The following is a 23,510-nucleotide window of genomic DNA, read 5'->3' as shown; positions in this document are numbered from 1 at the left end:
CCCCGCCATCTGCCCAATAAAGATTTAACCCCCTGATCACCCCTACACCCCCTGCCACAACACACACTGTATATAGCATTTTCTATATACCCGTATAAGTGTGACTTGTGACCAGGTTTAGCGCTTGCCACCGTTTCTTTTATCCGTAGGATACCCGCCACCCCCTCCCAATAAAGATTTAACCCCCTGATCCCCCCCCTGATCACATCCAGTTAACCCCTTCCCCCCCCTGTCACATTGCACACTAATACACACATAATATACTGTTTTTACTGTATTTTGTATTAGTGTGATTGTGACTTGAGGTTGCGCTAGCGAGTTAGTTTCTATCCCAAAGGAGGTTTAGGGTCCCCGCCACCCCCCCCAGATCCCCGGTGCATAGTTAGAAATAACCCCTTGATTACCACACACACACGCACATACACTTCCATTACTAGTATAGTGTTTGAACAGATCAATATCTGATCAGAACTATACTAGCGCCCCCATAGTTTAGGGTTCCCAAAACGCAGTGTTTGCAAGGTCAGCACTGATTCTGCCAGCACCTGCGTTTAACCCTTTCACCCAGGTAAGTGTAGTAATCAATAGATTACTGTCACTTACAAAAAAACACAACACACAAAACCGCTGTGTTAGCAGAGTCAGGCCTGATCCCTAGCATTAGCAGTTTTTTTTGGTAGCGCTTGAAATAGTCCTTGACAACCAGGTGCTTTTATTACCTGTGAGTCAACACCACTGTACAGGTAAATTTAGTTACCAAAATGTCTAAACGTTTGTACAGTGGTGAAGAGGCTTGTAGTATGCTGGCCGTGTCATCTGATAGCGATGGGGAAGCTACAGTGGCCGAATTACTGTCAGTATACGAACCTGATGACAGCAGTGGTTCCCTGACAGATGGGTCCCTGTTAGACCCAGGCGTACCCAGAAACCCCCCCCCATTCTGGAGTTGTTGAGATGCAGGAATTGCAGGGTGCTTGTATGGAGCAGAGTGTGGTTACTAGTGCCGCTCATTTTTCTGGCGACCTGGCAAGCGCCAGCGGCCTAGTACACCCTGGACCTAGTACAACCAGCACTGCAGTATCACCTGGTGACGTGGCGAGTCCCCGAAGTGCAGTTGAAGCTGGTGCGGTGGCTAGCACAAGTAGTGGCCCGCAGCCACTGCGTATTCGTAGACAGGCCCATAGTGCCCTCCCTGATGCGCTGGCATATCCCAATTGGCAACCCACTGATTCTACAGCGCCAGTACTTCCCCACCCCCCTCCCCCCCCCATTCACCGCCCAACCTGGAATCCACGTGGAGACAGCTGGTTTTACGCCCCTGAACTTTTTTGAGCTGTTCTTCACGGAAGATCTTTACAGATCTATTGTGGATCAATCAAATTTATATGCACGACAATTCATCGCCGCCAGACCATTCGGCTGGAAACCTATAACGGTTTCCGATATTTTTTTTTCTGGGCCTTTCCCTCCACATGGGCATAACTAAAGAGTGAATTGCGGCTATATTGGTCCACTAGCCCAGTTCACCATATGCGCATGTACTCTGCCTCCATGTCCAGGGTGAGATACGAGCAAATTCTGCGATTTATGCATTTCAGCGACAATGAACTCTGTCGTCCTCGGGGAGACTCTGAATATGATCGGCTCCACAAAATTTGGCCCCTCATAGACCACTTTAATCAGCGGTTTGCAGCCTTGTTTACCCCCGAACAAGTTGTCTGCGTTGACGAGTCCCTGATTAAATTTACCGGCCGCCTTGCTATGAAACAGTACCTCCCCAGCAAGCGTGCCAAGTACGGGGTCAAACTGTATAAATTGTGTGACAGGGCCACAGGCTATACAGTTAGTTTCCGGGTCTATGAGGGAAAAGATAGCTGTGTGGAGCCCCCGAACTGCCCAGACTACATAGGGAGCAGCGGTAAGATTGTTTGGGACTTGGTGTCACCCTTATCCGGAAAGGGGTACCATTTGTACGTGGACAACTTTTATACAAGCGTGCCACCATTTAGTCACCTGCTCGAATTGGCGCATGTGGCACCGTGCGACCTAATCGCCGGGGCTTCCCCCGATGGCTTGTAGATTCCCGTCTTAGTCGGGGGGCGAGAGCCTGCTTGAAAACGGACAAATTGCTTGCGGTGAAGTGGAAGGATACACGGGATGTTTATGTTCTGTCCTCCCTTCACGCAGACACGACGATCCAAATCCCTACGGCAACTGGAGAAACCCCTCTGTGTCCACGAATATAACCTTAATATGGGAGGGGTGGACCTTAACGACCAGCTTTTGGCGCCGTATTTAGTTGCCCGTAAAGCCAGACGCTGGTACAAAAAAGTGTCTGTTTACCTATACCAATTGGCTATGCTGAACGCCTTTGTCCTATACAGGGCGTCAGGACGAACTGGATCCTTCCGGAAATTCCAGGAAGCGATCATCCTTGCCTACCTGTACCCAGGAGGCATGCCTGCCCAACTTCCCCTTCCAGATGCAGTGAGCCGGCTGCATGATAGACATTTTTCTTATGTCCTCCCGAGTACCCCTACCCAAAGACACCCCCAAAGAAGATGTCGTGTCTGTAGCAGGCGCGGATGTAGGAGTGACACCTGTTGTTGTTGTCCCAAATGTCCTGACCAACCTGGTCTCTGCATCGGGGAATGTTTCGAGCGCTACCATACACTAGTGGAGTATTAGTGTAGGGTACAGCACGACACAGTGTAGGGCACACAAACACAGGGTCTCGAAGGATGTTGGATGTCCATCGACATTTTGAGAGACCCAAGCTGGAAGATCGCAGTCCCAAATCAAGACATCAAGAAACGGAAAGAAAAATAAAAGGATCCAAAAACTGTTGTCAGTCATTTTATTTTATATGTTCTTCTACTCTTCCTACTGTACTTTTTTTAATGTCCTTTGTTTGTTTTTTCATTCTATTGTGACCGGTTTCTCTTGCAGGTACTCGTCGGCTACCGCGCATTGATTTTATATATTCTGACACAAACAGTGTTTGCGCTCAGCATATATGGATACCTTTGCTGATAGCAGCTGTGGTGATTTTTCTGATTTCAGCACTGCAGTTAAAATCCTATTTTGGTATACGTGGATAGTGTCGTGTATACCCATCATTAAATTCAGTGGGTGGCTGTTTGGGCGGTTAATGATTAGTAATACTACGCATCATTCCTGTGCTGATTTCTGATAGGTTCTCTTTTTTTCCGTTCAGCCCACAGGCTGCATGAAAAAAAAAAACCTATATGCCAAACAAGGACCAGCAATGTACTGGTACGCTGCTGAACTTTGAGTGGTTATACCAGGATGATGCCTGCAGATTTAGGCATCATCTTGGTATCGTTTTTTACAGCCAGCGGTCGGCTTACATGTAAAAGCAATCCTAGCAGGTAATTGGCCGCTAGACTGCTTTTACATGCAGTGGGAGGGGCCTTATCACTGCGCTACCTGTCAGTTTCAGAGGCCCTGAAATTCTCCCCCCCCCCCCCCCCCCCCCCAAATGACCCCATTTTGCAAAGTAGACACTCCCAAGCTATTGGCTGAGAAGCATGGTGAGTCCATGGAATAGTTTATATTTTGCCACAAGTTTCGGGAAAATTATTTTTTATTTTTTTTTACACAAAGTTGTCAATAAATGATATAATGCTCACACATGCCATGGGTATATGTGAAATGACACCCCAAAATACATTGTGCTGCTTCTCCTGAGTACAGGGATACCCCATGTGTGCGACTTTTTGCCAGTCTAGCCGCGTACAGGACCCAGAAAACCAATCTGCACCTTCTGGCTTTCTAAGGGCGTAAATTGTTGATCTCACTCCTTACTACCTATCACACTTTTGAAGTCCATAAAAAGCCAAGATGCCACAAAACCCCCCCCCCCCCCCCAAATGACCCAATTTTGCAAAGTAGACACTCCAATCTATCTGCTGAGAGGCATGGTGAGTATTTTGCAGCTCTTATTTTTTTTGGAAAATTAAGAAAAAACAGGAAAATGCATTTTTTTTCCTTTTTTGGAAATTGAAAAAAAAAAAAAAACAAAAAAAAAAAAAAAACTTTGACAAAAAGTGAGATCTGCGAAACACTCAACATGCCTCTCTGCAAATAGCTTAGGGTGTCTACTTTCCGCAAAGGGGTCATTTGGGGGGGGGGGGGAGGTGCTGTCTTGGCATTTCATGGCCTCCAAAACTGTGATAGGTAGTCAGGAGTGAAATCAACAATTTACGCCCTTGGAAAGCCTGAAAGTGGAGATTTGTTTTTGGGGACCTGTACTCGGCTAGACTGCAAAAAAGTCTCACACATGGGGTATCCCTGTACTCAGGAGAAGCAGCAGAATGAATTTTGGGGTGTCATTTCACATATACCCATGGCATGTGTGGGCATTATATCATTTAGTGACAACTTTGTGTAAAAAAAAAAAAAATATATATATATATATTTCCCAGAACTTGTGGCAAAATATAAAATATTCCATGGATTCACCATGCCTCTCAGCAAATAGCTTGGGGTGTCTACTTTCCAAAATGGGGTCATTTGGGGAGGTTTTGTGGTATCTTGACATTTCAGGGCCTCCTAAACCGTTATAGGTAGTGAGAAAATGCAATGAAAAATGTACGCCCTTTGAAATTCTGATGGTGGTGATTTTTCGGGGTCCCGTACACAGCTAGGCTCCCAAAAAGTCCCACATATGTATCCCTGTACTCAGGAGAAGCAGCAGAATATATTTTGGGGTGTAATTACACATATACCCATGGCATGTGTGAGCAATATATCATTTCAATGACAACTTTGTGTAAAAAAAAAAAAAAAAAAAAATTTTAATCATTTTTCAAACACCTGTGACAAAAAAATGAAATATTCAAATGAGCTCAACATGCCTCTCAGAACATTCCTTAGGATGTCTACTTTCCAAAAAGTGGTAATTTGGGGGGGGGTCTTGTACTGCCCTGCCATTTTAGCACTTCATGAAATGAGATAGGCAGTCGGAAATTAAAGCTGCTTAAATTTCAGTATTTACACCATAGTTTGTAGACGCTATAACTTTTGCGCAAACCAAAATACGCTCATTGATTTTTTTTTTTTTTTTTGTCAAAGACATGTAGCTAAATATATTATGGGCAAAAAAATGAAATAAATTGAGTATATTGGATATTTTTTAAAAGACAAAATTCAAAATGTCTTTTTTTTTTTGCTCAATTTTCGGTCTTTTTCATCGCAAAAAATAAAAAGTGCAGAGGCGATCAAATACCACCAAAAGAAAGCTCTGTTTGTGGAAAAAAAGGACGTAAATTTCGTTTAGGTACAGCATTGCATGACCGTGCAATTGTCTGTTAAATTCACACAGTGCCAAGTTGAAAAAAGGGGTCTGGTCTTTAAGCTGCAAAATCCTCCGGGCCTTAAGTGGTTAGTGATTCTGTACCAAGAAAAATATGGGGAGTAATATTGCTGACCTCTGTACCTGAGAGAGCTTGTTGACCTGATTGTTCCATCAGTCACTGACCTGAAGCAAGCATTTTCAGAACCTGGTTGATAATGGCAGCCCAAAGGCTTTGTGTAAAAGTTCGTACTTTACTTTTAGGTTATGGACAGCCTTCACAAGGACAGAGCCAAGCACCATATGAAAGCCAGCAGTCCTATGGAAGCAGTGACCAACAGAGTTCAGAATCTTCCAGAGGCGGGTAAGAGGATTTATTTTTTTTTCCTTGAATCTAAAAATATTTTGTCTTTATACGTATTTTAAAGTGAACTCCAGGAATTCTTTCTTGGAAACCTGCATTGGCTAGCTTGATGTAAGTATCCATCTATCTGGTGGGCCACTGTGGATACTAAAAATCACTGTAGTAGTCAGTAATAGCCATGATCTTCTGGGTTCGGTTGTTTTTTTTTTTTTTTTTTCCTTCTCATGGCTGCGGCGAGGTATGGCAAAAGTGGAGCTATTTACTGACCAAAAAAGTAATCTGCAAAAAAAAAAAACCTACTTTCCGAACATTAATGGGACTGATCAGCAACTCTGGGGCCGATCTTCTAAAATAGAGTGAAAAACTGCGCAGTTATGTGCAAACAGCGACCTCTTTGCTTATATTTAATACTTATGCTGTAAATTCAGGTGTTGATCAAGAGCATTTAACTTTTTGGTTGCTTTATTTTTAAATTTCCAGGTACAGCAACAGAGCTTCATACGGTGATAACCAGCCAGGTAACAATGGTGGGCAGTCGTATCAGCAGCAGCAACGTGACTCCTATGGCCAGCAAGATTTTGGACAAAAGCCACAATCTGGTTATGGGCAGCAACCGCCTCAAGATTCTTATGAACATTCAGGCTATGGACAGCAGCAGTCATCACGGAATGAAGGTTATGGAGCTTCCTCACAAGGTGATGTATAAATCTGCTTAGCTGCTTTTTCCTACTGTATATGACATGTTTATTAGGGTTATGCATTGTAGGGACTAAGGGTGTCCTAGAAATCCAGATATTTTTGAGTATACCAGCATTTCCCATTATCTTCTTACTGAGATGCACTAGTCTGCTCAGTGAAGTATTTGGATGACCACAGCAACAAAAATGTAGTTTCCCATATCTTGTGGGCACTCGTGCAACCTGATCTTTACATGAATTAACCCATTGTTAGCAGGTACATAGATTAGAACACACTGCATACATCACAGGCAGCAAGTTAATTTGGTCAGTTTAAGGGAAGCTAAAATATGTATTGGGTTGACGGTTTCCTCCATTTCACTAACCCTAGGGATTCTTTCTTTAAAATTTTAAGTTTTTGTACGGTTTTATTTGTTTAGGTTTTAAAAGAAGTATATGTGATATGTCGATTGTACCAAAATGTTTTACCTTTTCTCTAATTTGCTCATACAAATCTTCCGTACTTTAGGTCAGGTAATGCTGAATTCACAGAATTTGTATGAGTGCACAAACGGCCTTGCCTTTTTAAACAGTCTCCTTTACCTCTTAAAGTGCATCTCGGCCTCTCCCTACCTGACAGATACCAAATGGTATGCCAGCCAGATTAATTGACCCAGACTCCAAGCAATTCATTATATTGGAATAGGCATGCTCTCATTTTCCCCTAAATCGGGTTCTGTGGCGGCCTCTACACATCCCTGCTGTTGTCCAATGAAGAAAAAAAAAACTGCTCCCACCATCCAGACGTGCTCACGCTTTTTTTAAAAATATAATTTTCTCTTGCGTCCTCCGACAGTCGCAGGCTCGCAGCCCCTCATACAGCCTTCACGAGTGGGTAATGGGGCCCTCTGCAGGAGCAAGCTAGGCAGTTTTAAATGTTAGGGGTGTGCACCTGCGCCAATGGGTAACCTCAAGTAATTAAATATTTAAATCAAATATTAAATATGTGCACCATATATTACAAAAATAAATGAATATATAATTAAAATAAATAACTAACGTGCAGCTGCAATAAACTCCTCCTGCCACAAGGACAGACAAAGTAAAATTAGAAAAAGGGATATTTAATTACCCCACGCTTAGTGCGCTTGCAACAGATGTATATCAAAAAATTATAGTATATTACCAACTTGAAAATGTGCAAAAACTCATGTGCCATAAACAATACTACAACATGTGTGACTCAATCCAGCTGTAAAAGGGATTGTTATACATAGAATCCTGTAGAAAAAGAATAATAATAATGTCCACAATGTCAGTCTATGTTGGGTGTGATATTACACCATATACGCTACTCCTGGATATGGATTCCCTTATGCGTACACTCCATATTAAAAAAATATATAAAGCCTCATAGTGAGATCCGTATAAATAGTTTATTTGACCACTTGCTGTCTGCTCACGTTGAGCCTACTGCGGCAAAGTGGTTCGTTATCGACTGGCGACGTACTCCCTTTTCTCGGCGGCGCGCTCCCGCTGTGTTCAGTAACAGCGGGAGTTGGGCCAGGGGAGGAGCAGATTGCCGCTGCTCTTCCCCGATCGTCGGGGAATCGAGTGTGGAGATCCGCCTGCTTGTGTAAACACAAGCGGGCGGATCTCCTAAGTGACAGGCAGGGTCAGATTGCAGGGTTCAGCATAGTTGAACCCTCGATCTGTCCTTGTCACACAGTCACCTCCCCCCACACATGTTAGTAAGCACCAGGCATACATTAACCCCTCCCTCTCCAATAAAATTAACCCCTTCCCTGCCAGTGTCATTTTTACAGTAACAGTGCATATATATAGCACTGATTACTGCAGTAATGTCACTGGTACCCCCAAAAGTGTCAATGTCAGTCAAGGGTCCGATCTGTCCGCCGCAATGTCGCAGTCCCGCAAAAAAAATCGCAGATCGCCGCCTTTACGCGTAAAAAAAAAAAACAAAAATGACAAATCTTTCCCTTTGTTAGTAAACGCAATAACTTGCGCAAACCAATCAAAATACGCTTATTGTGATTTTTTTTTTTTTTTTTTTTTCAAACTTGGGTAGCATAAAACTGGCCAAAAACTAAAAAAAATTTGATTTTTTACATTTTTTTGGGGGGAGTTTCATATAAATAAAGTTAAAAATATCGTTATTTTTTCAAAATAAACGCTCCTCTTTTTTTTTTTTTTTTTTTTTGTTTATAGCGCAAAAAGTAAAAATCGCACAGGTGATCAAATACCACCAAAAGAAAGCTCTGTGGGGAAAAAAGGACGTAAATTTCATTTGGGTACGGCGTTGCACGACCTCGCAATTGTCAGTTAAATTCGCACAGTGCCGAATCGCAAAAAGTGGCCCAGACGTAAGACAGCAAAATCCTCTAGTGGTAAAGTGGTTAAATATATTGTCTTGTCATATAACAAAAAAAACTTTCATGCATAAGAGACAGACGTATAAAGAAACTAGTTAAAAACCATAAAAAGTGGGCGCCGCATTGGGATTGGTCTAATGGGAGGCTGTTGCCTCCCTCCCCCCTGCGGTGTGCCTTGGCCTGGAGCTCCTCCGGGCTGTGTCTCCCATCCCCTGGGACTCCAGGTTGACTGTGGCACCCGGCAGGCCGCCCTCTATTTTCTACTGAATGCTGGTTCTTGCACTGTGTTTTGATTGCTGCTCCATTTTCACTGTTATGTACCACATTGCACTTTTATACCCCCTGGGTTGTGGCACTGTTTAGCTACCACCCCTCCCTCGCACTTTTGTAGTCTCATTGTCTGTTCCCTTGTTGAAACTAAAGATTCATTAAAAAAAAAACAAAAAACATAAAAAGTAGGGAAACAGTCTAGGCACGGATGGTACGGTATCACCGAAGGTATAAAGAGACGGAACGCCGGTTTCCGTGTGCGTTCCACACCATCCTACCAGACTACCGGCCGTGTACCATCCATGCCTAGACTGTTTCCCTACTTTTTATGGTTTTTAACTAGTTGCTCTATACGTCTGTCTCCTATGCATGAAAGTTTTTTTTTTTTTTTTTTTTTTTTTTTTTTTGTTAATGACAGACAATATATTTAAAAATATTTTTATACGGATCTCACTATCAGGCTTTATATATTTTTTTAATATCCGTTGCCTACGGAGTGTATGCATAAGGGAATCCATATCCAGGAGTGAGGACCAGCAGCACAGCTCTATGCCCTGGGAAGAGGAATCCTACTCTCCATAAGCTTGAGTGATCTCCCTGCCGTAAGGTAAGAGGGGATCCAACCTTTCTGGTGAGCCTTTTGACATAACCCCCCCCCCCCCCCCCCCCCGAGCACTGTTGTGACCCTTAAAAAAAAATTTGGCAACTAAACTAATTCCTTGATTCCCACCTTTATTCAGGGGGTGCGGCATCTAACTCCCCCGAGGAAGGCTCCTTTGCCTCCCTGGAACTTGAATTTGGTGTTATCCATTTTTTGCAACGGCCTCCCTTTTGAGAACATCAGAGAAATTCATCTGCCTGTGTTGTCCCAGAAAATTGCCTTTCTGGTAGCTATCACATCTGCTCCCAGGGTCTCTTGAGTTGGCAGCTCTATCTTGCCATTCGCCTTATCTGGTTGTTCATAGGGATAAAGTGGTCCTGCGACCCAATCAGTAGTTTCTCCCAAAGGTGGTGTAGACTCTCCACCTCAATGAGGATATTGTGTTGCCTTGGCTTTGTGCGAAGCCCAAGCATCCTAAGGGAACGCAAGGCAAAAATTCCTTGGATGTGGTCTGGGCGGTCAGGGTTTACAGATCTGCCACTGAGTCTTTTAGGAAGTCTGATTCCCTGTTTGTCCTTCCTGAGGGACCTCGGAAGGGTTCGGCTGCGTCCTCGGCAGCCATTTCTAAATGGATCAGACAGACGATTGTTCAGGCCTATTCAATCAAGGGTCGGGTTCCTCCTTTCCCTGTCGGGGCTCATTCTACTAGAGCTGTCAGTGCCTCTTGGGCGTTTCGCCATCAGGCTTCTGTGGCTCAGGTGTTTAAAGCAGCGACCTGGTCGTCTGTGCACACTTTAACAAAATTATACAAACTTGATGTGATGGCATCCTTGGATGCTTCCTTTTGGCCTCAAGGTTTTGAGTGCGGCGGTTGTTTGAAGAGGCGTGTTTCTATTTCTCTTTCTGGGGTGTTTTTTTGTCTTTTCTGGGTTAGCTCCTGTTGAGCTTCTGTTTGCCCTGTTGGCTGTTTTGTTCTGGCCTGGTTGATGCGTTGCCTTTTCGGTAGGTTGCGTCTTCCCACCCCCTCACACCTGCACTGCTTCGGGACATCCCACGCGTGAAGGCTGTATGAGGGGCTGCGACTGTCGGAGGACGTAAGAGAAAATAGAGTTTTTGTAAGAACTTACCGTAAAACTCTTTTCTGAGTCCTCCCGACAGTCGCAGCCCCCACCCCTCTGTTTTTTTTTGTTTTTTTGTTTTTTGTTTTTTGGGGGGATCTTGGGGTTATTGCCTTCCGGTACTGCTTGCTACAAAACTGAAGACCAGTGGTAACTGGATCAGGATAATGGCTGAGGGAATTTTTAAATGTAAAAAAAAAAAAAAAAAAAAACTGCCTAGCTTGCTCCTGCAGAGGGCGCCGTTACCCACTCGTGAAGGCTGTATGAGGGGCTGCGACTGTCGGAGGACTCTGAAAAAAGTTTTACTTAAGTTCTTACAAAAACTTTTTTTCTCAGCCCACTCGCCTCTTTACTATGTGGGTGTTTCTGGACCTTCGTGTGGGTAGTGAAAGGTGTAAATGTCATTCCTGTCTTGCAGAATGCCAAAGAATAATGGCGTACTGCAAGGCTACAGAGGAGGGGGTGGGGGGGTGTTATGAAGGCGTTTCCTTCACATGTAAATCACTTCAGAGCAGGGCTCTGGGGGGGTGGGAGTCTCCCTGTTCACACCGGTCATATTTAACTAGGCAGGATGGAATTCTAATTGTGGTCCATTCAATTCTGCCCAGCAGCACAGATAACTTTCACAGTAGGCTGTGTGCATATATGATAGGGTTTCCCTTTTGAATAATGCCTTGTTCTGTGAGGTGCGACTTGAGATGTTTTGGACTCTTCCTGTAGGTGTGATTGGGTGTAATTGAATGCGAGTTGGCACGTATTAAATTCCACCCATCTTCAGAGCTTTGAAGGAAGTCTCATTTGCATAGTCTGAAAACTACGAAGGGTCTGTTAGATTCTAGCTGCTGCCAGAGGGGCAGGAGGGGATGCTCCCCCCCTGGAAACGGTCTGACGGCACCGACAGCTGGTCGTGGAAGCGTTTAAGAGTAAAATGCCTTTTGATCACTTCTGGCCCTGGAGGACAGGAGCGATGTCTTGACGTAATTTCTTGTCCGGGAAGTATTTATTTTTTTACCCCAGATCTCTCCATATAGAGGACCTGTCATCCTTTCTATTGCAAGGAATGTTTACGTTCCTTGTAATGGGCATAAAAGTGATGAGAGAAAAAAAAAATTAAAGCTCCCCTATCCCTCTGTGCTCATGGGCTGAACTGAATGAATATGTATGAAGAGCAATAATTGTAGCTCTAGACATCCTCTATAAACAGTTAACCTGTAAAAGCATTCAAAACATCGTCTGTGGAGATTTTTAAGTACCGTAGTTTGTCGCCATTCCACCAGTGTGCGCAATTTTAAAGCGTGACCTGTTTGGTATCTACTTGGCGTAACATCTTTTAACATTTTACAAAAAAATTGGGATACAATTTCGGTGTTTGTGTTTTTCCAAAAGAAATTGCATTTGTAAAACTGCTCCCCGAATACATGTGACATAAAAAATTGCATCAATTGCCATTTTTTTCCCTAGGATGTTACTTTTTAAAAAAAAAAAAAAAAGTTGGGCTAGAAGTAGTAATTCTAGAAGAAAAATACAGATTTGAACTTGTAAACAAATGCCAGAAAGCCTAGTCTAAAAGTGGTTAAAGACCAGAACTAAAGAAGTAATCATTCAATTAAAAGTAACGCAATCCAACAAGGGCAACATCAGCAGTTTAACCAATTCCTTTTGATAGCTTGTGGTAAGCAATTTAGGGCTAATAAATGCACATTTAATTTGTTTAAGCAGCCTTTGAAGTCAGAGATTCAGTAGCTCCAAATTGGGCTCATGCAGGCCCATCTCCGCGCTCATGGCAGACAAGCTAAATGTGTGAAGTACATTTTCATCCTCCTTGGGTGACCTGGCATTTTTTTTTTCTGCTACTATTGCTGCAAAAATGGATGTGGGGGGTGGGGGGGGGGGGAAATTTCTACTTCTAAATACAGTAACAGCCTGCATTACCTTGAAGTGGAAAGACACTACCACCCTCCCCCTCCTTTATGGCTGAAAAAATAAATACACTGAATGCTGAAATGACCAAGTTTTGAGAGGAAGGTAAAGCTCTTGGGTTGGAGGCACCTAAACTTGCAAGGGTTACCTGTTCCAGGGGTGTCAAACTCAGTTTCATCGTGGCCGCTTCACCATTATGGTTGCCCCCAGAGGTCCAGTTGTATCTGTAAGTTCACACTGGCATTAAAAGCAGGCGTTTGAGGTGTCTAACGCCTATGCACAAAATACAATAGACAGCACAGTGCTGTTCACACTTTGCTTTTCATGTCAAGGCAGGAAGCGTTTAAAGCCTTCAACGCCTCACTTTCAAGTCTATGGTAAGGTGGTTGTGGGGTGTTAAAATTAGGTAATTTCTATCACTCCTTCTGTTGAGCAGTTAACGCTCCTCAAACGCTTCAAAACTGCACATAAGGCGTTTAGGGGGTGTTTTTAACGCTTGTAAGAAAACTCATACTAAAGCTTATTGAAGCCTATACGAATGCTATAGGAGCGTTTGTTAAGCGTTAGAAATTTAAGTAAAGTGTGAAGGAGACCTTGGACTAGATGTCCCTCCCATGCATCACAGTGCACCCTCTTACCTTTTGCTGCTACCAGGAAGAAGTTGGGGGCAGAGCTGGGAATTGGGTAATACAGTGAAGGATAGATATTTTGGAAGAGTTCTGTCGTCCTCTCTGCTGCTGACTGCTGAGGTGGATTGTTGCATGAAGATGTGCAGGTTCTAGCAGAGGAGTTCTGTGCTCTCTTGCTGTTGATTGTTGAAACTAGGTTGGGGCAGAGGAGGTACCACAGATGCAGAAGAGGTGTGAGGGCCACATGAAGTGGGTGGGCCTTGGTGTTTCACACGTGATGTATTCATTCTGGTGTGGGGTATTTTTGTTCTTTTGGGTTTTTTTTTCCCTACTCATCTCTTCTGCTATTGACTAGTTTTGCATTTGGCTAGGGTCAGTGTCGCTACTCGTAGCATGAGGCGATACCTGGATCCTATAGAGGTTGCGCAGGTGTTCCAAACTCCTCCTCCAAGATGGCACATCAATCAATACGTGCTATTGTCAGGTTTGCGGTGTCTCCCACCACAGTCTCAAGAGCATGGAGGAGATGTATATATTTTATATTCTCCTCCCCCCCCCCCCCCCCCTCCTTAAAGCATTGCCTCAGCTGATCATAGGTGGGAATCTGGGCTCCTTTAGGCTGTGGTTCTCTGCTCACACCTCGTATGATTAGGCAGTTGGTAAGTGACAGGAAGCATCAATAAACTATCTAGAGCACTGATCTGCACCCTGGTAGTTCCTTTGAGAACTACAAGCCTTCAGATGCATACTCTGTACTTGTAGATCATTGCATTCACAGCACAGCCACGTTCTCTTCAATTGGTGACAGTGGGTGCAGGGAGAAGATCCCCAGCCTAGTATCACAATTAGAAGGGGGATTGTGAAGAGGCTGCAGGAACATTACACCCTGAAAACGGGTGAATATGTAACCTGTTCCCAGAGGTGAACTAATCCTTTTAAACTGGAACATAGGCAACGAATAAAAGATAAGGAAACTATATACTCGAAGTGAATAAATCAACTGCTGAAAGTGCTTAAAAACTGAGGGCTTAATATTGCTTCAAGTACTGAATCTAGCTTTAATTAGTGTTAGTTCTTATAGCGTTCTTGCCTCCTACAGATGACAACCGAAGGGACACAGGCAGGTATGGTGATAATAAAGGCTATGGTGGATCCCAGAACTTTGGGGGTGGCCGAGGCCGTGGTGGCTTTGATGATCGTCGAGGCGTCATGAGGTAAGGTGATATTGGAACATCACGTGCATGAAAGTTTAATTGAATTCACCAAAGGTTGGGCAGCACCTAACTGTACTATAAAGTGTGATTTTATAGATCTATATGTTTAGAGTTGTACCTTTTTTGGTTTAGAGATCACCCTACAGTTCACTTAAACCTTGATATAAATTTGTTTTGGGCACAATATTTTAGTGCTTTGCGCAAAACCAGTGTTACTGCACTTCGACATTCCAGCATATATTTTGCAAGTATTGAGCATCTTGAGTTGTGTGGGTGATGCTGGGTTTTATGGATTAGTAAGGCTAGTAAATTTTTATATATATATATATATATATATATATATATATATATATATATATATATATATATATATATATATATATATATATATATATATAGACGTTTGGCATAACTAAGGGTTTATTAGACTATCAATTCCTGTGACATGTTTAATTTCCTTGGTATTTTAGAAGTACCGTATTTTCCGGCGTATAAGACGACCCCCCTAATTTTCAAGTTGATACAAAGGTTTTGGGCTATACTCGCCGTATAAGACTACCCCCCCCCCCCCCCCCTTCCGAAGCAAGGCAACACTATTAAAAAACAGATTTCTCATAGCTCACCAAGGTACCCCAAGTACTGTAATACATGTAATCTCTCATAATATTTCCGAGGTACCCTAAGTATAAGTATTACCAGTAGATGTAATCTCAAGATGCTGGCTGTGCGGGAATCCTGTACCGGTATACCGTATGTACCGTAGCTTCGGCTACATACAGTGTACTGCGCTGAGCCAATCAGTGAGCGATGTATTCTATTATTGAATGCAAAGCCTGCTCGGATTGGCAGAGTCAGAGGCGGGCTGATGTTACTCCGCCAATCAAGCAGGCTTTGCATTGAATAATAGAATAATAGAATACATCGCTGTCCCTGATTGGCTCAGCGCGGTATACTGTATGTAGCCGAAGCTACGGTATACCGGTACACGATTCCCACACAGCCAACGTCTGGCGAGATTACATCTACTGGTTATACTTAGGTTACCTTGGAGATATTATACTCGGGTGTACAAGACGACCCCCCCATTTTTGGGGGATTTTTTTGAGGTTCTAAAGTAGTCTTATACGCCAGAAAATGCAGTATATTGCTTTTTTGCTGGCCTAGCAAAGCAGCATAGGAGATTTGTTTCTTTTTTCAGCTCTCTCAAGAGGAAGCCCATGGTATAAAATGGCCAAGTGTGGTAGATATAATATATTGGAGCATTCAGGTTTTCTTTATGCAGTTACATAGCTCCAGTGTACTTCAGTATTTTCACAAACCTAGATAAAACCTATATAAATGGCAATAAAAGCGTTTATGATTTACCATTGACAAGGAACAATATTGGTAACCATGTTTGTAATATGAGTAAAAAAGGCGCAAATGTTCAGACAGTGTTAATAAACACAGCCAAAGGTCTATCTGATGCCAATATTCACTTGGTTGTCTATCCAATGTTTCTCAAATTGGGATGAATCTTCTGAACTCAAATTATGTGGGATCTGTACCCTATACTTGATTGGTGGAGCAGCCCTCCTCTTTGGATTAACATATTTTTCTAAATTTTAAAGGGTTTACTTTCCTGCTAAATTATAAGGTTGAATATTGGTTTCTATGATTCAGCAGTGACTATATTCATGACCTTTAGCATTTCTAATACAAAGGCAGTGAAATGATATGTCAGCGCCACACAATGTTAAGATCAGCAGCATGCAAACAGTGTTTGTATATATACACTAAGGGTGAACAATCAAGAGGTTGCAGTGCTGTATAATGTTCAATACTAAAATGCAGGACCCAATATCACAAACCTAATGTGACCTAAACAGATAATCAAAATATTTATCTGAAACACAAGTCCATTTATCAAAGTGAAAGTCAACTCTGATGTTCTTCGATGCTCAGTCGTTCTGTTGTGTCCCCACGGTGATATCCTCTCCCAATTAGTAGAATTGCGAACTTACTAGAACCATATGCTGTCTAGATTATAGGACAGCAAACACGCCATGGTATTGATGTACTCTCTGGAAGTTATCTCAAATAACAGCAATTTATGCACTCCCATGCTTTCAAGTTGATGTCCTCACACAGGGTAATCAAACCGGTCATGAAGGATGAGTCGCCAAACATGAGAAATAATCTCCATAGTGTAGTATTTACTTAAAATGAAATGGTATACAATAAATGTAATAAAACACTGACTCACTCTACAATCCCAGTTGTCAGAAAAAAACATGCAAACAATTGCTGCAAATCCATATAAAAGGTCCATAAAGTGTAATGCAGTTGCAAATAATGCACTTACTGTAAAAGCTGCCAAACTAAGAAAAGGGTGGTGGCTAGGACCCTTAGACATGCATCTCTGCTCAAATGGATACATGTCTGAGGTGTCTAAAACCTGGTCCTAGCTGCTATCCTATTCCTAGTTTGGCAGCTTTCACAGTGCATTATTAGCATCTGCTTCCACTGCATTGCACTTAATGGTAATGGACCTTTTTATATGGATTTGCATATTCTGATCACTGAGATTGTAGAGTAAGTCAACGTTTTATTACATTTATTGTATATGATTTAAAGATTATTTCTCGTTTGTCAACTCCTCCTTTATGACCGGTTTGAATACCCTGTGTGACATCAACTTGAAAGCGCAGGAGTGCAAAAAAATTGCGGCTTGAGATCACTTCCAGAGAGAGTATAGCAATAACATGGCATGTTTGCTGTCCTGTAATCAGGACAGCATATGGTTCTGGGGAGTTCGCCATTTTACTAATTGGCTGAGGATATCACCGTGGTGACACATCGGAGTGATTGAGCACCAAGGAATATTAGCTTACTTTCACTTTTTTTGATACATGGACTTGTATGTTTCAGATAAATATTTTGATTTATCTGTTCATGTCCCGGTTCACATTTGTGCGATGCGGGAATGCTGCGAATATGGAGCGTGTTCCCGCATCGCATCTGCACCCCTGGCAGTTCACACTGCCATATGCGATATGCAGGGGGTGTCAATTTAACGACACCCCCAGTTGCGATGCATATCGCAGTGCGATCTGCAAGTTCGCACAGAATCGGATCACACTAGTGTGAACCATTATGCGATCCGATTCTGCTGCGGATAAAAAAGGGTCCTGTGCGTGTTGGGTGCGGATGCGGTGCGAATTCGGCCATACAAACTGGCTGATTTTGCACCGCTCAGAAATCGCATGTAATTTTAGGAGCAGTGCGCTCTGAAGTACATGCGATCTCTGTGATCGCACAAATGTGAACTGGGGCTTAGTTTATGATATTGTGTACTGCACTTTATTATTAACATTAATTTATACAGCGCTGCGACCTCTTATTGACTCGAATACAAACTTGAAGTAAATGTACAGTTCCATGGATACCTTTTTTTTTCCTGTAGCGGATACATTTAGGGGGGAAATCCAGTACCCCAAAATAAAGTGCATAGGCTGAATGTGATCCAAATGCTGAGGAGTCACCTTTTTGGTTTTCTCCTTACATGTAAGATATATTTTTAGTTTTTTGCACATTGTTGCATTTTGGATTTATGGGCTTACCTTGGAACTGTGCATGACGTTCACGTTTGCTTCTCCTGAAATGGGCTCCTAAATAACATGGCTTTTAATGTGGCTAAACCTTTTGTGATGCAGCAGGTTAAAGGTAAGTGAGGGGAATTTTCATATGTGCCTTGCATTTATGTAAACTGCTGCTCCTACTAAGACTTGAAGCTTTGGGTTCTCTGTAAACTGGGCACAATATCTGAAATCTCAAATCTGTATCATGTGGAATTTGAGTTTGAAACAATTCTTAACACTTTGTGAAAATCCAACTGTGAGCCTCTAAATAGTTTAGCTGTGGAAAGGTGCTGTTAAGTGTTTGTTTTTTTTTTTTTGTTTTTATTACGTTTTGTAAAAATGCCTTGCAGACTTCAGTGGCACGATGTCCATGCTGGATTTCTGGGCTTTGCTCCTCTGGTAATGGACTACCACTGAATTATCTGTCATGACCATGAGTGATGCTTATAGGTTGACCTGGGAACTCCTGCAGAAAGAGTAACGTGTTCATTTAGATCAAGGGTCTGCAATCAGATCGTTTTCTAACAGATCACGGTCTGGGCTTGCTGACCGATCATTCCAGAGCATCAAACAGTGCAGAGGGACTACTTGTAAAGTTGGAGCTGTAGTAGGAAGCAAGAGCTGCATCAGCTGATTCCTCCTGTGTGGTGCTGGCTCTTGTCCCATGCGGAGTGATGCCAACTGCACTTCACCTCTAATCCCAGCTAGTGGTCTCCAGAGTGGTGCCAGCCAGCAGCAGGAAAGATCTTCAGGTCATTGTGAAGCAATACTCTGGACATGATAGTATAGGCTGCTTTCACACTGATGTGCTGTGGTTTACCCACATTACTGGTGCAGTGTACCTGCAGCTTTCCTGCCGATTTGACTACGCTTAGCCTTAGACTTCAATTGCATCCTGCAGGTTTGGTGCACTTTTTAAATGCAGTAATCTGCTTTTAGAAAGTGCACCACACCTGCAGGATATAATAGAAGTCTATGGCACAGTACAGCTAACCCAGGAAAGCTACAGATGCACTGTGTTGCACCCGCGGTGTGGCTAAACCGCAGCACATCAATCTATGTGGAAGGAACTTTATAGGGGGGCTCAGAACAGTAAGGATTCATTTGCAGTTTGGGGAGTAGTAAAACCCCATAGTTTTAGCACTCCCACCCCAACTGCACCCCTTTAGTTGCAGTGGCCAGGGGTGTACACATTTCGCAGCAGGAGTTATACACCCTGCCTGGGTTTGTGGCAATAGCACCTGCCAAGCATGACCCACTCAAGTGAATGAAGCCACTCTGAAATGGCACTTTTCCACTGCAAGTACCGGCTCGGCTCCACTCGGCCCTGCTTGGCCCGGTTTGCTTTTCCACTGCTGGTACCGCATGGCACAGTGTTGGAATGGTTCGGTACGGTATGGTTTGCTTTTCCACTAAAGTTAAGTGGGTGGGATAACAACGGGGTGGGTGGTATTCTCTGACCAATCAGTGGCTAGTAGTGACTGCATGCAAAGGATTGTGGGATATGGTACCGGGTATGGTACCTCTTGGAACCACAATCGAAGTGGTACTGTTTTTGAGAGCCGTACCATTCCATGCATTGGAAAAGCGCCACCGTACCGAACTGTTCCTACACCATACCATACGGTACCAGCAGTGGAAAAGCACAAAAGCGAGCCGAACCGTTCGGTTCCATGCAGTGGAAAAGCGCCAAAAGTGCCCTTAAACTTTGTGCAGTACAGCAAACAAGGGGTAAATTAGGCAGCAATGTGTTGCTTTCTCAGCATCTGCTTTAACACATTGGACACCGCAGAAGCTTGCAGTTGTGGGGAACTTGCAGAGTCGCCCCATTTACTGACATAGGTTGAGATTGGCAGGCGGAAGCACCCACCATATACAACAGGGAGATTAATTCCTGCTGTGGCACGTGTACACCTTTTTTGGCTGCTGCCTCAGCAGCTAAAAGGGGTAGAGATGGGGGGGCCCTAAGCGAGCCCTAAGCGTACCACCGCTGAGTGCAACGAAGGGCTTATTCACAAGTGCAGCAGGCACTGCTTGTCATCTGGAAAGCGATCAAAGTGTTTACAGGTGGTGAGGAGGCAATCTGTGGTCTCCTCGCCACTTTATTTAAACTCATGATTGCTGTGCAATACACGTGATTGGGACACCGTAGTACGGCAATTAGACATTTGACTTCTCCAATGTTCAGGTAGATATCCACCTCTTTAACATTGCCTACCCCTGAGTTAAATGATATTAGTCTGTGTGTTGTATGGGCTAATGCACATAGGCACATTAGAAGTTCACACCGTAAGTTTCTGGATCTCTTCTGCTCCAGGGAAACTCGGGTGCTGTGTACAGCAGCCCAAGGTCTTGATGGCTGTACATGGGTGCTCGCGTACACCCTCATAGCGCACAGCCATGTCCCCTAAAAAACGCACATAGTGTTCAGGGAATGCATCCATTCGCTATATGTGGGTATACATGAGTACCAGCATATATCCACTTGCAGCCACGCACCTTGTCTGTGGGCAACTGTTGGTAGCACATTGCCAAGCCAGAATTTTATGTTGTACGTCCCTAATGAGCCCTGTAAGTGTGAGTCTGTATTTGGCCACTGAGCACTTCATCCACTAAGACAGGTGTTAAAATATCAGGAGTCTTTACCACTCGACTAGCAGTAATTCTTTATTTTTCTTTAGAAGTATGGCTTTTGGTGTTTTTTCCAGAAATATACTTACGTGGATGCAGCATCGGTTCGATGCTGCATCTGTCCCCCGGTGCCTCTGCACTGAGAACCGAGCGTTCGAACACTGCCGATTGCTCGGTTCTGACAGCTCCCTGAGCAGTATGCTGCTGTCAGTCAGCAGCTCTCTGCTCTGCCTCTTCCTTGCTCACTTGAGTGCTGGGCTGTGGAGGGGCAGGGAGCAAGCCAGCTCAGGCTCTCGGTGGCTTGCTTAGAGGCTGAGCCAGTTGTCAGTCCAGGAACCTGGCAGGTCCCGACATCCATTGTCGCGATGACACGGTGCCTAGACTGACTTCTGTGATGTCAGCAGAGAGCAGACTTCAGCCCGCTCTCTGCTGAAAACTGGTCACAGGAGTGCAAAACGAGTTCCACTCCTGTGATCCATGGGAGAAGTACAGCCAAACTAGATTTTGGCTGTACTTCTCCTTTAAAAACTTGGCAAAAGAATCTTGCGCAAAAGTAGGAGTTGCCAATAAAACAAACAGTATTGTCTGTTTCTAGAGGATCTGATGAAACCTTACTGATGTGGACCACTCCAGTTTTTCTTAAATAGTTACCAAAATTGGGAAAGTTATGCCTTCGATATGTTCTGTTTCTGTAAACAAAAACACGTGTGTATAAAGGCCTGGGTTGATGGGCTTTGGCCTTGTTGATGACCTAAGTTTAAGACTCTTCTGAGATTAAGATTTTACAAGGACAAGTGACCACCTCATGCCCTACATTTGACCTGGCCAGGTTTTGCATACCTATAGACCTGTATGGGAATGCAAAACCAGATTGAATGTTAAAAAAAAAAAAAAAAAAAAAAAAAGCCCATCAATGTAGTCCCCCCCCCCCCCTTTTTTTTTTTTTTTCCCCAAAATTGTGATTCACTGACTTGGAACAAGCGTGCAAGAAGATTAAGTTAGGACACCAAAGCCATGTACTTGTTCCTGGTCAGTAATTTGGTGATGAGCAGAATAGCCATGGTCAGTAGTGACTGCCTATGTATTTGTTCAGTCTAGATTTTCTTGTAGCTAGCTGAATCTTGCTAAAATCCTGTTTAAATTTAGACAATGCTACAGTTTATCTTTAGTTAAACACTTCAGGGTGGAGCTTAAGAGTGCAAGTGTGCACCCACACAAACTAATGTCCTGGGACCACCACACTTAAATGTGGAAACTAAACCATTCCATGTTCTTGGGATCTTTTTAAGACCTTTTTAAGACACTCTGGAAATAAAATGGTTAAGCGCCAATTCTCTTTGCAATCTTCACTCCACACTGTCTTCAAGCACTACGCTGGAAGTCTTTAGCATCTGACACAATGCCTGGTCCTCTGCCGCACACAGATTTTCCTTTTTTAAAAGATGGCCTCTACATTACTACCCTCCCAGTGCAAAGATGACCCTTGCAGTAGGCATGGGCATTTTAGCAGGGGTAATAAAGTGCAGCAGATAAAACATTGAGTGATAAGAGCACCCCCCCTACAGTGCCCCTGGGGCAACTCCTGAAGCTCCCTTACAGCAAGGTAATGCTCACCTGGTGTGTTGGCTGAATTGCAACCCATAGTGTGTTTTTTATATACTAGTACTAACATGTAAGTTGTAGATGCTGCGGTGTCTTCTTTGGCAAGCTTTTGATAACCAACAGTTTATCAGTAGTCCTGATCGCAGATTCATTAATGTTATACACTTTCCAGCATGGACCTCCAGTATGAGAGAATTTATTAGATGTTGCATGTTTATGCCGGAAAGTGTATACTATCAATAAATTTGAGGTAAATCTTTTTGTGGTGTTGCGTGCTTGCTGCACAAGCATCTACAGGTTTAGTTGTGAATATCTGCACTGTTCTGTATAGTAACTTCGCCAACACACCAGGTGAGTGTTTTTCTGTTGGAGCTAACTGATCCTAACTGGTGGTTTTTTTGTAAAAAGTTTAGAATTCTTCCACTCGTTTTTAATGGCTACATTACTATAGTGTTCTGGAATGATGTACACTGGATGGAATGAACAAGGCATCTAAAGTGTTGAATGCAAAATTTTCCAGGCAGCCTATCTTGTCAAGACAGTGAAACTCAGTGTGGTCAGAGGTAACGATTAACCATTTTGTTTGTAGAGTCATTTAAAAAGTAATATTTTCATGGTTAAATTGATTCGCTTGCTGGCTTACCTCTTGAATACTTTAAAATTAAGATCTTTCCTCAAGAATTCCCAGTTCTGCCCAATAACTGACCATTGCAAAGCAAAATGATCATGTTGCACTTCTCCAGGGTGTTCTCTATTAGAATCAAAAATTGGGTTCCACTGTAGGAGAGCGATACCTACATTATAATCTTACAGGAGAGAATTTATGCACACGCTGCAAGGCAAACTTCACTGGAATTTTGAGGATATCAGCTGGTATGTGAACAGATTTATAGTACAACTATTTAAATATCCTCAGCTGAAAATAGTTTTTGAGTATTGTATAAGATCTTGGCCATATAAATAGAAATTAGTTCTTATAGTAGCCATAAATGCAGTAGAAACCTGTGTGCTGGCTTTACAGTGGTTGGTGGTGGTTGGGGGAATATCTTTAAATGTTCTTGTACAATGAATGTAAAATGGGAGCTGCACTAGTCTTAACACTTAACTGGGTTTTTCTTCATTCAGTTGCCCTAAGTGGTAAAGGGGGGCAAAAA

General features: G+C 43.2%; 1 protein-coding gene across 1 annotated transcript in view; it reads left to right on the top strand.

Annotated features, from left to right (window-relative positions):
• The window catches only part of TAF15 (TATA-box binding protein associated factor 15), a 76,949-nt gene that overhangs the window by 12,369 nt on the left and 41,070 nt on the right, over positions 1-23,510 (top strand). Inside the window, 3 exon segments of the mRNA XM_082246702.1 lie at positions 5,582-5,681; positions 6,162-6,376; positions 14,389-14,503. Of these exon segments, the coding sequence (XP_082102828.1) occupies positions 5,582-5,681; positions 6,162-6,376; positions 14,389-14,503 (430 nt within the window).

This window comes from Pelophylax lessonae (genome assembly GCF_965119305.1).
Source record: "Pelophylax lessonae genome assembly, chromosome: 2".
In the NCBI taxonomy this organism is placed as follows: Eukaryota; Metazoa; Chordata; class Amphibia; order Anura; family Ranidae; genus Pelophylax; species Pelophylax lessonae.
This window is presented reverse-complemented; position numbering and strand designations above follow the sequence as displayed.